This window comes from Fukomys damarensis, unplaced genomic scaffold, assembly GCF_012274545.1.
Source record: "Fukomys damarensis isolate Sample0158 unplaced genomic scaffold, DMR_v1.0_HiC HiC_scaffold_8, whole genome shotgun sequence".
Taxonomy (NCBI): Eukaryota; Metazoa; Chordata; class Mammalia; order Rodentia; family Bathyergidae; genus Fukomys; species Fukomys damarensis.
Genome location: NW_022900920.1, coordinates 23,916,682 through 23,929,217, shown reverse-complemented (window position 1 = coordinate 23,929,217; position 12,536 = coordinate 23,916,682). Strand labels below are relative to the sequence as shown.

Sequence of the window (12,536 nt, the reverse complement as noted above, 5' to 3'; positions counted from 1 at the left end):
TTTTTTTTTTTTTTTTTTGCCAAGCAAAAGAAAGTGGTTTCTAAGGAGAATGTTTCACATAAGCCCATAAGGACCCTGGAGGCGAAAAAAACCTCCGTCTACTGCCGTCATCACTCTATTTTTTTTTTAATGCACATTTTAGCACTAAAATGGTAAGGATGTAATCTTGGAAAAGAGGGAATTCTTTAAATTGAAATATCTTGGTTTCACAAGAAAGCACCTTCTGTGTTCCCCAATTTTTCTCACTTTGGCCCGAGACTGGACTTCGGGAACCACTGCTCCCTGCTGTCCTGTCTCCTCTTCATGGTATACAGAAGCAGGATTGGGTTAGGCTCCATAAGAGGGGGACACTGATCTGAGAGTTTCAGGCTCTCTCCTATGCAGATGCTGTGAGAGGCACCAGCTGCGAGGATGAGAAAGGGTCATGGTACAGCAGGAAGGCCTTGCCATTTCCCACACAGGTGACCCTGGGCTCATCCCTTCACCTTCGGGACCTCGGTAGCCTCAACTCTAACATGAGGAACCTAGAGTCTTCCAGATCCAGCAGTCTGCAAGCCCGTGAGGGATTAGGTATACCTTGCATTTCTACAGCATCATTATTTAATTCCCTTCCAGTTCTTTCCAAGTTCTTTGATGGAAGTGAGCTGCCTTGATCCTATCTGAATGCAGTAGCCAGCAAAGCTGCTCTCCGGGCTCCCTGCCGGCATCAAGTCCGTATTTAAGAATGGCAGTGGCCATGGCACCCAGGTTGAAATGCGATGTACACATTTGGCAAGGTAGAGTGCATTGTAGCTACACATCGCTGATCAAAACCCATTGGACTTATCAGTGGGTCTGACAGGTACTTGTTGGCCGCCTTCCCAGGCTGGGGAGGTATCCCCGAGCCAGCCAATGGGACGCCCTCCCTTCCCTTTTGATGTTTATGCCACCACCTTGGAGAGAGGCTCAGCCCTGCTGGGGAGACTGTCAACGCGAAGCCAGATAGATAGCAGCCTGTGGGGACTAGAAGCAGGCAGCCGGGGAAGGCAGTGACTTCCTGGACCCTTGCCTCCGCCTTCCCCACCAGCCTCTGGAAGTTTCCCAGGCAGCTTTCCAGCCTCTGACCATTGGTGCCTCTCACCTTCCCTGAAGTGACATCTCCTTTTGTAGAATTATTTGCTGGCTGCATGCGTGTAAAGGGCTTTACCTTTGAAAGTGCTTTAAAATCTTTAATGAGCTAATCCTCTTCTCCCTGGGGTGGTTGGCGGGTTGGTGGATATTGTTTAGAAAGAAACTGAAACCCAAGTGTCGTGGAGTGACTTGCCCCAGGTCACCCCAGGCAAAGCCGGGTGTGTGGGTGTAGGGCACACTGTCCCAGCCCTGGCATCACTGTAATTATGGCCTTTGTTTTGGGCTTCTCTCATTGATTGCTCATTGTCAAATCGCAGGCTCTCCTAGGCCAGGGACTCTGCGTTTCCTTTTTTCTTCGGAGAGGGACTTGGCCAGACCTGTTTGTGGAGCTTGTGCAGTGTCCAGGGATGACCACACTCTGCCCCTGGGGAGAGTCTGCCCCAGAGCACTTGGAGCTTTCAGGCTGAGGTGGGTGCACCATGCACAGCCCGTTGCCTGCTTCTGCATGGCCCACGAGCTAAGGGTGCTTTTTACAATTTAATAAGGTTGAAAATTCAAAAGAATAATTTTTTTGGTGTGTGAAAATTATGTGGAATTCAAATTCTACTATCTCCATAAAGTTTTACTGAGACACAGTCATGCCTGTCGTATCCATATTTTCAGTGCTGCTTTTTAAATTACAAGAGCAGAGTCAATTAATTGTATCAGAGACTCACAAAGCCTGAAATATTTACTATTAGGAGCTGAATCATGCCCCCTCCCCCTTTGCATGTTGATATCCTAACCTCCAGTATCACAGAATGGGACTTTATTTGAAATTAGGGCGCTTTCTGATGTCATTTGTTAAATTGGGGGTGGACCCCTAATCCAGCATAAGTGGTGTCCCTCTGAAATGAGGAAATTGAAATGTGAGTGCTCACATGGAGAGAACAGCATGGACCATGTGACAAGGAAAGGACGGATCCTACCAGCCAAGGAAGCCCAGAGATTTGCTGACAAACCACCAGAAGTAAGGAGAGGGGCATGGAACAAACTCTGTCAACACCCTAACCTCGGACTTACGGCCTCCACAGCTGTGAGACGTTGCATTTCTACTGTTTAAGCACAGTTCGTGAACCCTTCTTGTGGCAGCCCCAGCAAACTAATATATTTACTGTCCAGCCTTTTACAGAGAAGTGTTGATGGTCCCTGATTTGTTTTGTTTTGTTTTCCCCACTACCGGTAATCGATCTCAGGACCTTGTCCTTGCCTGGCAGGCACAGCGCCACTGAGCTACATCCCCAGCCCCAGTCCTTGTTAATCCAAGTAGAAATTTGGAATCGGGCTAAAGCTACATCCATCCTCATTTAGTACCTAATCTAGGTATTCCAGGGCTTGGCTCTGGATCCTGGATCCTGGCCTTCTTGCTAGAGAGTTTGCTCATGTCTCCACCTATCAGAATTTATCCTTCCAAGCTAGACATGATGGGATTACATGTCTGTAGTCCCAGCACTCAAGAGGCAGGAGGATTGCCACAATTTTGAAGCCAGGAGGCAGGAGGATTGCCACATTTTGAAGCCAGACTGGGCCACATAGTGAGTTCAGGTCCAGCCTGAAAGACTCCCAGATCACTATGTCAAAACTGATGGCAGCAAACGCGGACCCCTAATGGCTAAATGAGGCCTTGGAAGGTTGGCCCAGAGGTAGCATATGGCTTTGGTTTATTCCAGAGCAGGAGTCTTGTGGGATGAGTGTTGAGGAACATGGCCCTCAGTTTGCTCATCTCTTGTGCCTTTGGGAAGCTGCCTACTCTTTTCCTGAATGGAAATTTTCATTCTAGATGAAAGAAACAATAGTTCGGAAAACTGTGAGCCCCTCCACCATACACAGAACTTCCAGGGAACTATCTGGGATGGTCCTGTCTTTTGGAGGACTTTAGGTAAGTCCATTGTAGAGATGCAGGCAGCATTGGAACACAGTAGAGACATGGAAAACAGTCACCCTAAAGCCCAAGACAAGACTACCAGGTCCCTGTGCTGGTATGAATCTGAGAATTCAGTGTATTCATTTCCCAGGGCCCCTACGGCAGCATACCACAAGCTGGTGGGTTGAAGCAACATATAATGTCCTGTCACGGTGCGGGGGCTACAAGTCTGAAGTCAAGGAGCTGGCGTACCCATGCTGTCTCCAAAGAGAAGCACCCTTCCTCGTCTGGTTTCTGGTGGCTCCAGGCTTTCCTTGGGTTGTGGCAGCATTGCTCCAATAGGTTTCATCTTCACATAACTTTCTTACCTGCATCTGTGCTCTCTCCCGGTATAAAGATACCAGTCACTGAAAACAGGCCCAGCCTGAATCTAAAATGCTTCCTCCTCAAAACTGCCAATGAATTCTCTTGCCAGACAATGAATTTTATACCCCAGCTTCCAAATGAAGTCATCTAAGGTTCTGTGTGGACCGACTTTGAGAGAACACTATTCAACCCAGTGCAATCAGTGTGCTTGAAAGAGAAAAATGTCCAACCAGAATTGCTCAGATCAAAAGGGAATTGTTTGGCTGCTATAAGTAGGAAGTTGAAATATGACTCCTCAGGTATCAGGCACACAGCAGGATCCAGAGGTTCAAATACTGCCCTCAAGATCCACCCTTGTTCTTCATCCCTTGGCTCTGGTTTCTCTGCCAGGAGGCAGGCTGCCCTCTGGTATGGTGGTGAGCAGGACTTTTGGCATCTTTGGACTTCCATTGTTCCTAGAAAAAAAAAAAGAAAGAAAGAAAGAAAAAGAGGACTGTACTTTGTTCTTGGTTTTCCAGGAAAAATCCCCAGGAGATTGTGGCTTGGGTGACAGGCCAGTTTCTGAATGAATGGCTGGGCCAGAGTTAGAGCTATAATCAGCAGGGCCAGCTTGGATCACTTACACCTGTAGCATCAGGTGTAGACTCAGCCCCATCTGATTTCTCAGGGCAGCCCAGGGGATGCAGGACATGGAAGACCCTGGGTGGGGTATTTTAGGGAGCAACATAACCGCCTAGTTCTAGCTCACAGACAACCATGTTCCCAGCTCTAAAAATAATGCTCAAGTTAAAGTTATCATTTGAGGTTGATGGCAACTAACCATTTCCTACCACTCCTGTTTTCGTGTCTTTGGTTGAATACTAACATTGAATTGGATGTAGAAACTGGAGAGTCTTTCCATTGGCCCTTGTCCTCGGAGTGCCTGGAAAGAAGTGAGCATCAGCTCTTTACCTAGGTCGTACCCTTTGCTGTCCCACTTGCTGATCGTTACAGTTCTGTCAGACCCCAGTGGTGGAACATCATTATTTGAGGCTGGCCAGACAGGCAGGAAGGAGGTTCAGGATGTGGTGCTTGATCCTGTACAAAGCGTAGTCTCCCCAGCAAATGCATGCAGGCTGTGAGAGAGTAGGGATACCGCTGGCATGATGAATGGAAGGCTGCTGAGTAGCTAAATCTTGAAATTGTGCTTATCTATCTATAGGTAGCCTTGCCACCAGGAGAGCACTAATCTTCAGATGATACCTGCAAGTAGCATCTCTCCTTCCTGTGTTCAGCAAGCTTTTCTTTTTTCTTTTTTCTTTTTTTTTTTTTTTTTTTTTTTTTTTTTTTTTTTTTTTTTTTTTTTTTTTTTTTTTTTTTTTTTTTTTTTTTTTTTTTTTTTTTTTTTTTGCGATGTATTTCTATATTGCCTCGGCTAGCACCAAACTCCTTGGTTCAAATGATCTCCCTGACTCAGCCTCCCAAATAGCTGAGATTAGAGCTGTGCACCATCATGCCAGGCACACACCTTTTTTGTTGTTGTTGTTTTGTTTTAATTTATGCCAAATTCTGCATTGGGCACCAGGGATGCCAAATATACAGTGGATTCAGACTATACAAGGCCCATTTTGGATGGGAGAAGACTTCACGGAAATAGAAAAGCGTAAAATTAAGGGGTTAATTTAGTACCAAGCCACATACAGAGAGACAGGAGAGTGAATGAAGGGCATGGCTGGGAAGTTCTTCTTGGAAGAGATCAAAGACATGGTTGTAGAATCAGGATGAGTCAACCTAAAATTGCTTTTTGGTCATAAATAACAGATGATCCAAATCAAACAGTCCTGAAAAATGAAGTTAATTTCTCATATGAGTCAAAGCTCAAAAGAAGAATGGCTATCTATAGGGGTTCACCATGTTTTCAGGACTCGGCCTCCATTCTCTGTCCTCCCTGAGTCAGCTTCTTTCTTAGGCTGACTTTCCTCGTGGTAACAGAATGGCCACAGCAGATCCAGACCTAACACCCACATGCCAAACTCTCCAGACACCCACCATTCCCAGCAAAGATCCTGACATTTGCTCTGCTGGATTGGTTTAAGTCACAAGCCTTGTTCTGGTTCGGTCACTGAGGCCAAGGGCACAGAGTGCTCTGGCTGTCTTGACCAAAAGAAGTAGAGCGCCTAGCTAGGCACTGATAGTATTGATCATCAGCAAACAGTGGTATTGGTCTCTGAAAAGAAGCACCTGATTCTTCAGTGAGAAGTGAGTAGAAAAGAAATCCAGCTTTTGAAAACCAAGAAGCAAAAAACAGTCTTCAAGGAAGGAAATATCATCCTTCATCCCACCTTGGCTTTTGGTAATATAGTTAGCGATGAACCTCACTTGGCTTGGCAAGGAGCCCCACTGGAGTTGTCTGTGTTATGCTACAGTAACAAATAACTCCCAAGTCTCACTGGCTTGATACAAGTGTGCTGTGAGTCCCTGGGACAGTGTGCCTCCACACGATGCCTGGGGATCCAGGCAGGAGTCTCCACCATCCAGTACCTGCACTTTCTGGAGTGTGTGCCCCCACCTCCCCCAAGTCAGAAGCAAGAGAAGAGCTAGCTAGCAGGTCGCGCGCCACAAGTCTGGTGCCACCACCTGGATGCAGTTGTTGGCCAAAGCAAGTCCTGTGGCCATATCTATCCAACATCAAGGCATAGGCCATGTGGTCTGGGCCAGAGCAGAGGAAAACTGGATACTGGGGACCACAGGGAACAGCTGCTCCCATGCCCCTCGAGCAGGAGCGGAGCACTGCGTCAGGTGGCCACTGAGTCCTCCACTTGCCCCAGCCTTCTGAGTCCAGCTGCCACATGCGGGAGCCTGTTTCCAGAAGGGAGGAGACTGGCAATGGAAAGATTAACTGCTCCCCGGGCTGCACTTGGGGATCAGTATTTTCAATAGCACTTTCTGAGTTCAGCCTCAAAGTAAATGGTTAATTCATCTTATATCAACAGCACTGTGATTCATAATGTAAACTTGGAGAATTTTTGATGTCTCGGGCCCACATTCCTTTTAATTTGCCTCTGCATTCTTTTAAAGCCACAGTGTGCTCACTTAATGGAATGCAGCATGCAAATGCACAAGTTTTTGCCTGGAGGCAATTTAGCCTGGCTGTTTCAATGGACGTCTTCTTTCAAGTGTATACTCTTTCTTAAATTATTTACTGGATAAACACACTTTGCATTTTCAACAGGGAGATTAAGACTGCTTGCTACAGACCTAGTTGAACATCAAGGCCCCTTGCCTAAAGTTAAGAGGGAGTTACTTTGGGCTTCCCCATAGTTCTTTCTCTGGCTTGTTTTGCGGATTCTCTCCACATTCTGTTCCTTTCGGCTCTGCCCAGTTGCACTAGGCCAGCAGCAACTGGCCATGGCTGTTCTCTGGGCTTCTTCGCAGACAGGGTCTTCCACTGCCAACCTTTGTTTCCCCGCTCCAAGCTGGCTCTGTCCTGTCCGTTCCAGGGCCCTGATGGCTCACTTTTCTTGTCCATACAGAGGCTATATTTGCCCAGCTTCCTTGAGGTGCAAAGCTAGGTGACAGCCTCGCCGGTCCAGCTTACTTACAACCCTCTGTGTTCCAGGTCTTTGTGTTCCCTTTGTTCTTCTCATTCCAAACACCAGGCAGAAGCAGACAGCCCAGTCTCCAGCACACACCTCTGGTCCTTGGAGACTGATCCTTCTCCTGGTTTGAGGAGAAAGCCCAGCGGTCCTTGGTCCTCACGAACCCACGATGGAATACAGTTCTGTCGTTGGGGGCTGGTTTCAACTTTTAACTTCAGCCCTTTCTGCTCAGAACCCCTGATATCTTTCTGCCAAGTGAATTTGCACAGATCTCTTCTCCATTCTCCTTTGAAAGGAATCATTGCAATTACTAGGGACTGTGTTCTCTCATCATCCTCCTTTGCTCCATCCTCTTTTGAGTCCCGGAGTGCCGGCCGCTGTATGGCGGTGTTGGGGCTGCGGAAGTAAATTCCACATGATCCCCACGGGGAAACCACCTGACACAGCAGAAGTGTTCTGACAAGAAACCAGGCGGCTCTAAGGATGGTGAGCCCTGTCAGGAAGGCTAGAGAAGAGCTGAGAACCCAGGGGTTCCTGTGCACGCATTTTTTCCTAACCCTGCGTCAAATTAAAGAAGTAACACCCCCAGCTAATCCTTTATAAATCAGAGTCATGGATGCCTTGGAGCCCTCCACCCACAAATGAAATGGTTGTCAACCCAGTTAGGGCAGAATTTTAAAAAGAGTTCTCAAGCTTTTAATCTGTTTCACTGCTGAGTTTCAATTTTGCTGATTTCCTTTGCAAGTTGGGTGCAAGTGACCATGGTAAATAAAGATTTTGACAGTGACTTGGGATGTGTGGGGACTGACCCTTCCAGAGGAAAGGGGGGAATCAAGTTGTGTTTTAAATGGTCACCAAGTAGCACCAATCAGTGTTCTTAATTAGCCTCACTGCAATAAACCACGGAGATCCTGTTTTTATCTACTTACGGAAGGGGCAGAGAATCTCCCTGTCTCCCAAGTAAATGTGGCCTGTTAAATCGGAATTACCTGTCCTCACAGAAGAATTAATGTCAGGCCCGGGCTTTCTAGTGGTGAAGTGGAGAAATAAACGAGACAGATCTCAGACGAGCCTGTGTGATAAATGAGGACCAAGCACACCATTCATCTCCTGCAAGGAAAGTGGACACAGGCACTAACGCAGTTTTGCGGAAGACGTGTCAGCAAATGTGATCATTTTGTAACCTGTCAGGAGGGAAGGGAGCTGGTCCTGTTAGGGGCCACAGGGGAGCAGGTTGCTCTAATGTGACAGTTACCATCCATCCAGTTAGGTGTGGGAAGGGGGAAGCGGGTGAGGGGTCTCAGCTAAAACTACAACCTGGTGTCGTCCTCCTTCTCAGAAACAAACATCCAGATGCTTAAAAAAGCCGTAATCGTGCTGCCAAGATTCCTTTACACAGCAAGAGCAGCCCCTGCTCAGTGGAGACCTGGCTCGGTCCCTCCTGGCCGCTCCCTGTGGGAGACCTCTGTCCCGTGTCCCGGGTCTGGAATGAGGCACAGACCTCCTCCTGCCCACATCTGATTTGCTGTGAGCCTTTAAGCCGCTGGGCAGCCAGCTAGACGGCCAGCCACTCTGGGTTTCTATTTCTGTGTGGCTCAGCAAGAGCCAGCGTGGGCGAGGCTGCTGGACCTAGGTTCCCTTTGAAAGTCTCAACAAAGCATTCTGATGTGCGACCTCTTTTCTCCGAATGAGGTAACAAATTATGAAACAACTTCACGGGAAGCTCTCGGCAGGCATCTGCTCGCCTATCCCCTCAGCTTCTTCCCAGGTCAGCAGCACCAGGCCCAGACCACGGGAGTGGGAAAGCATGTGAGGCAAGTCCCCCCGCACACTACAACAGGCACCTTGAGGACTTTCCATTTTTCCTCATTTCCATCTTTCTTTGCTGTGGAGCAAATGTAATATTTCCTGCTGGCACTATGGAGCGTGAGCCACAGTGACAGATGAAGGCTTCACAGCCTAGGCTGCGAGTTTGACACTTGCTTCTTAATCCTGTCCTTTTCTCGCTAAGTCTCTCCTTTACTTTTCCTTGGGTATTTTTTATACAGGTAAGTACCTTACTGACATGTTTCCTTGGAGTCTTTTCCTTTCACAGGAAACACTGAAGAAGAAAAAAAAATGAGGCTTGTCTCACATTTTAAATTAAAAGAGAAGCTCACATGGGGTCCTTGATCCTGTAAAGAGACGACATGGTACTTGGAGCCTGGAAAACCATTTGATTCACTCTAACTTTGCAGTGAGCATTTCTGTGAGTGCAGTGTGACAAGCACTCTGGAGCTGTCCGTAGAGCCAAAGCTGTGTGATCTCACACACACACACACACTCAGGGCACAGTCAAGGGTGTTAGTATCATTAGCCAGCCTGGCCTTGGACAAGCTTCATCCGAGCATGCTCCGTTTACCTGTGTGCACCTTTTTCTTCCCTGCCTCCCAGAATCATCCAGAACCGCATCCTGCTTGTCATCTTGGGGATCATCGTGGTCATCACCATCCTGACGGCGATTGCTTTTTTCGTCAGAGGACACTGATGAATCTCCTCTCCCTTGATAAACATCAGCCTCGGCATGTTCTGAGTAATTAAGACAAAATGGTCACATGAATCATTCTCTTTCGCTGACAGGCCCTGGGTGACCTTCTCTCTCCCTCACCACTCTTCAAGTGCTCAAGTGCAAAGAGTGTAAAAATATTTTCTATTCCTGTTTGCATGTGGGTTGGTTTCCTTTTCTAGGTTTGTCTTCAGCCAGATTTTTTTTCATTCATTTGCCTTTTGATAATTTCATCTACTGTCCAAAATAGCCTCAGTGAGATCTTTCTTGCCCTGTGGACATGTCAGGGGTTATGGTTTCAGAGAAGACATAATGAGTCAGGCACAGGAGCGTCTGTTTGTCATGAACTTCTTGTCACCAAAATCTTTTTGTGATGCCCGAGGATACAAATGCAAAGAAAATCAGGGGACAGAGCCGGTGGCCAGCTCCGGCAAGCCAGCCCGGTCCCTTCCCAGGCATAATGAATATAGTCAACCTGTCCAAGTCCTTTTATTGCAACAAAGGGTATTTAATGTCACTTGTACAGGAAATGGACTTAGCACTTTCCCTGGTTTTCTACTGTGTAATTCTTTAAACTGGAGAACATTTTTGCTGACCTTACCCAATATGTACTTTTCACAACTTTGGTTACTGGCTACAAGGAATATTTCTTTGCCTTCCCCAATTCCCATACTCCTCCGAATTTGCTGGCAAAATGAGCCCTAGCACAGTATTTAATTTCGACCTCATCTTCCCTGACCTGTGTAGGCATCTCTGTATCCTTTCGGTTTTAATATCTGCACTACCAAAAGCAACCCTCATACATGCAAAAGGTCTGACAAGGTTCGCTCCACATCCATTCTGGTATGTAAAGAGAACATGAATATTTCAGTAAGAGCAAGAACATGACTCCATCTGTTCGAAATTTCCAAGGTGATTATGAATATGGGAGAGTCCTGCAGGATGATCCACTAGAAATAAACGCTCACTAACCTCCTTTCAAAGGAGAAGGACTGAAGGATGTTATGAAAGGACAACATGGGTTTTTTACTAACAAATGTTAGCAATGCCTTCCTGAATTCACTATGTATTCAAACGTCTAACGTGCTTTTTTCTTTCTGTCTGAGGTAACCGGGAATTGCGTTCAAAATGAGTTCATTTGTGATCGGCCTTAAAAATTACCCAAGCTGAGGGGAAAAAGTCATCTTCCCCCTAGTTATAAAGCAAAATGTGTTTTTCTTGACTTCGTAGCCACTTACGGGGTTTCTACTATCTTTTGAATATAATTGAAAGCTTTGAATTCTTGAAACACAAACCTGTTCTCTTCATAAAAAATGCTAACCACCTGTGCTTGTGGATCAAGATTACCAGAATGCAACACTTGATTTTTTTTTTTTAACTTAGAGGAAAACTATTATGGTGTAGGGAGGAAATGCAGTATGCAAAATCCACCAGAGAAACCATACTTGTCGGGACAGGCCAAGGCCTGCAAGTGTTCGGATATCATTTAGCATTGTGGAAATAAAGCTGCAGCCTTTACATCAGAAGGCCATGTGAGGGATTTTGGCCAAGGGATAGTGAAAGAGCAGGAGGCTGTGGTAATTTTCTTGTCAGCTCAAAGGACCCATCGCAGCAAAAACCTCCTGATGACAGGATTCTGGATGTGCTGAACTCATAGAAGAAATCATTTAAAAGCAAAGAAGCAAACAACCCCTCCTCATCTGGAACTCTAGCGGTTGGTGAAGTACACCACCCCTCCGGTGGCTACCTTGGAAGCTGTTGGTCATAGTCAGTGCACAATTCCTTGATGAGCTGTGCCTCCCACTCCCTCCCAACCCCTGCTCAGCTCATCTTGCCAAGGCCACCTCGCCAGCAAGTTTCACCTGATCGTCTGGACTTGGTGACTCCTAGGTGTTTCACTAAAAGTCTTGTGTTCGTGGGGAAACTGATGAAATGAGAAGAGCAGAGCACTGTCCTTGCTTCCCTGGCCTCAGCTCCTCCTGTCCGGTTCCTTGTCTTTATCAGCCTTGGCCCAGGATTTTGCCCAGGTTCAACCTTGGGAGTGAGAAGACTGTGACTAGAAAACCCTTGGCTTGAGGCTCCATCCCACCTTGAGAGTGAGCACCCCAGCGACTAGGCCGCGGTGCGCTCTGTGAGGAGGCTGCTCAGAAGGTCCCCTGATCCCCCCAGCTGGTCCCGCTGCATGCTGCAGGCGGGACTCAGAGGAGGGGCAAGCCCAGGGACTCCCCCTCCCTCCCTGCCCCCCTGTGAAAGGAAGAGAGTCCACAAATTTGAAGCCTATTGAAAATAGGGGGAAGGTTCTAGTGGCTTAATATGTATACTTCGATTGTTGAATATTCCTGAAGCTGGGAGCCTTTGTTATAAACAATGTACAATGGGGAGGGTGGGGAAAGATAAAGGTGAAGATGTAGAGGAGGAAGAAGAGAAGGGAGCCCTTGCCGTATAAAATTCATGCAGACTAAACAGTTTCCCTGACAGAATAAATAAAACGGATGCAACCCTACTCCAGAATCAAACGCAATTTAATTAAAGTCTCTTAAGTTGTAAAGAGTTTTAAATGTTCCTTGTTGAAGGCGAATGCCTACAAATGCAGTAGGCTTGACGTCAGCTGCCAGGCCTGGGCTGGGAGGCCATTTGCTATTCTGTTTCAGGCAGGCTGGATTGTCTTATTTTGGAACCAGCTTGGTGGGGGGTTTGCTTTGCTACTGCTTCTGAGCCCTGAGCTTCAAAGGCTGAAATTAATGGTGAACAAAATTGTGCGGCTCTGGCCGTCCCATGCGGGGCAAGCCCATTGAGGGTTATCATTAAGTAAAGAAATAAAGAGGGGAAAAAAGCCTGCCTGCTCCAAAAACCTCATCAGATAATGACCTCAGTGATTGGGTTTTCATTACCAAACAGAATCCAGAGATTGTCAACCCATGGAAGGAGGGAGGGGGGAAAGAAAGGGAGAAAGAAAGAAAGAAAGAAAAAGAAAGAAAGAAAGAAAGACTGTCTTTCTCTCCCTCTTTCTCCTTTTTTTTTTTTTTTTTTTTTT

General features: G+C 46.9%; 1 protein-coding gene across 5 annotated transcripts in view; it reads left to right on the top strand.

Annotated features, from left to right (window-relative positions):
- Positions 1–12,536, top strand: part of Vti1a (vesicle transport through interaction with t-SNAREs 1A) — a 363,959-nt gene that overhangs the window by 342,106 nt on the left and 9,317 nt on the right. For 2 of the 5 annotated variants that reach the window (XM_010634612.3, XM_010634614.3), the window contains one exon: positions 9,391–11,924. The exons of 2 other annotated variants lie outside the window; for them this stretch is intronic. In XM_010634612.3, coding sequence (XP_010632914.1) covers positions 9,391–9,484 — 94 coding nt within the window. In that variant the 3' untranslated portion in view covers positions 9,485–11,924. Of the gene's footprint in view, positions 1–9,390; positions 11,925–12,536 lie in introns of those variants that run through there. One more of the 5 variants, XM_010634613.3, reaches the window with a different exon arrangement.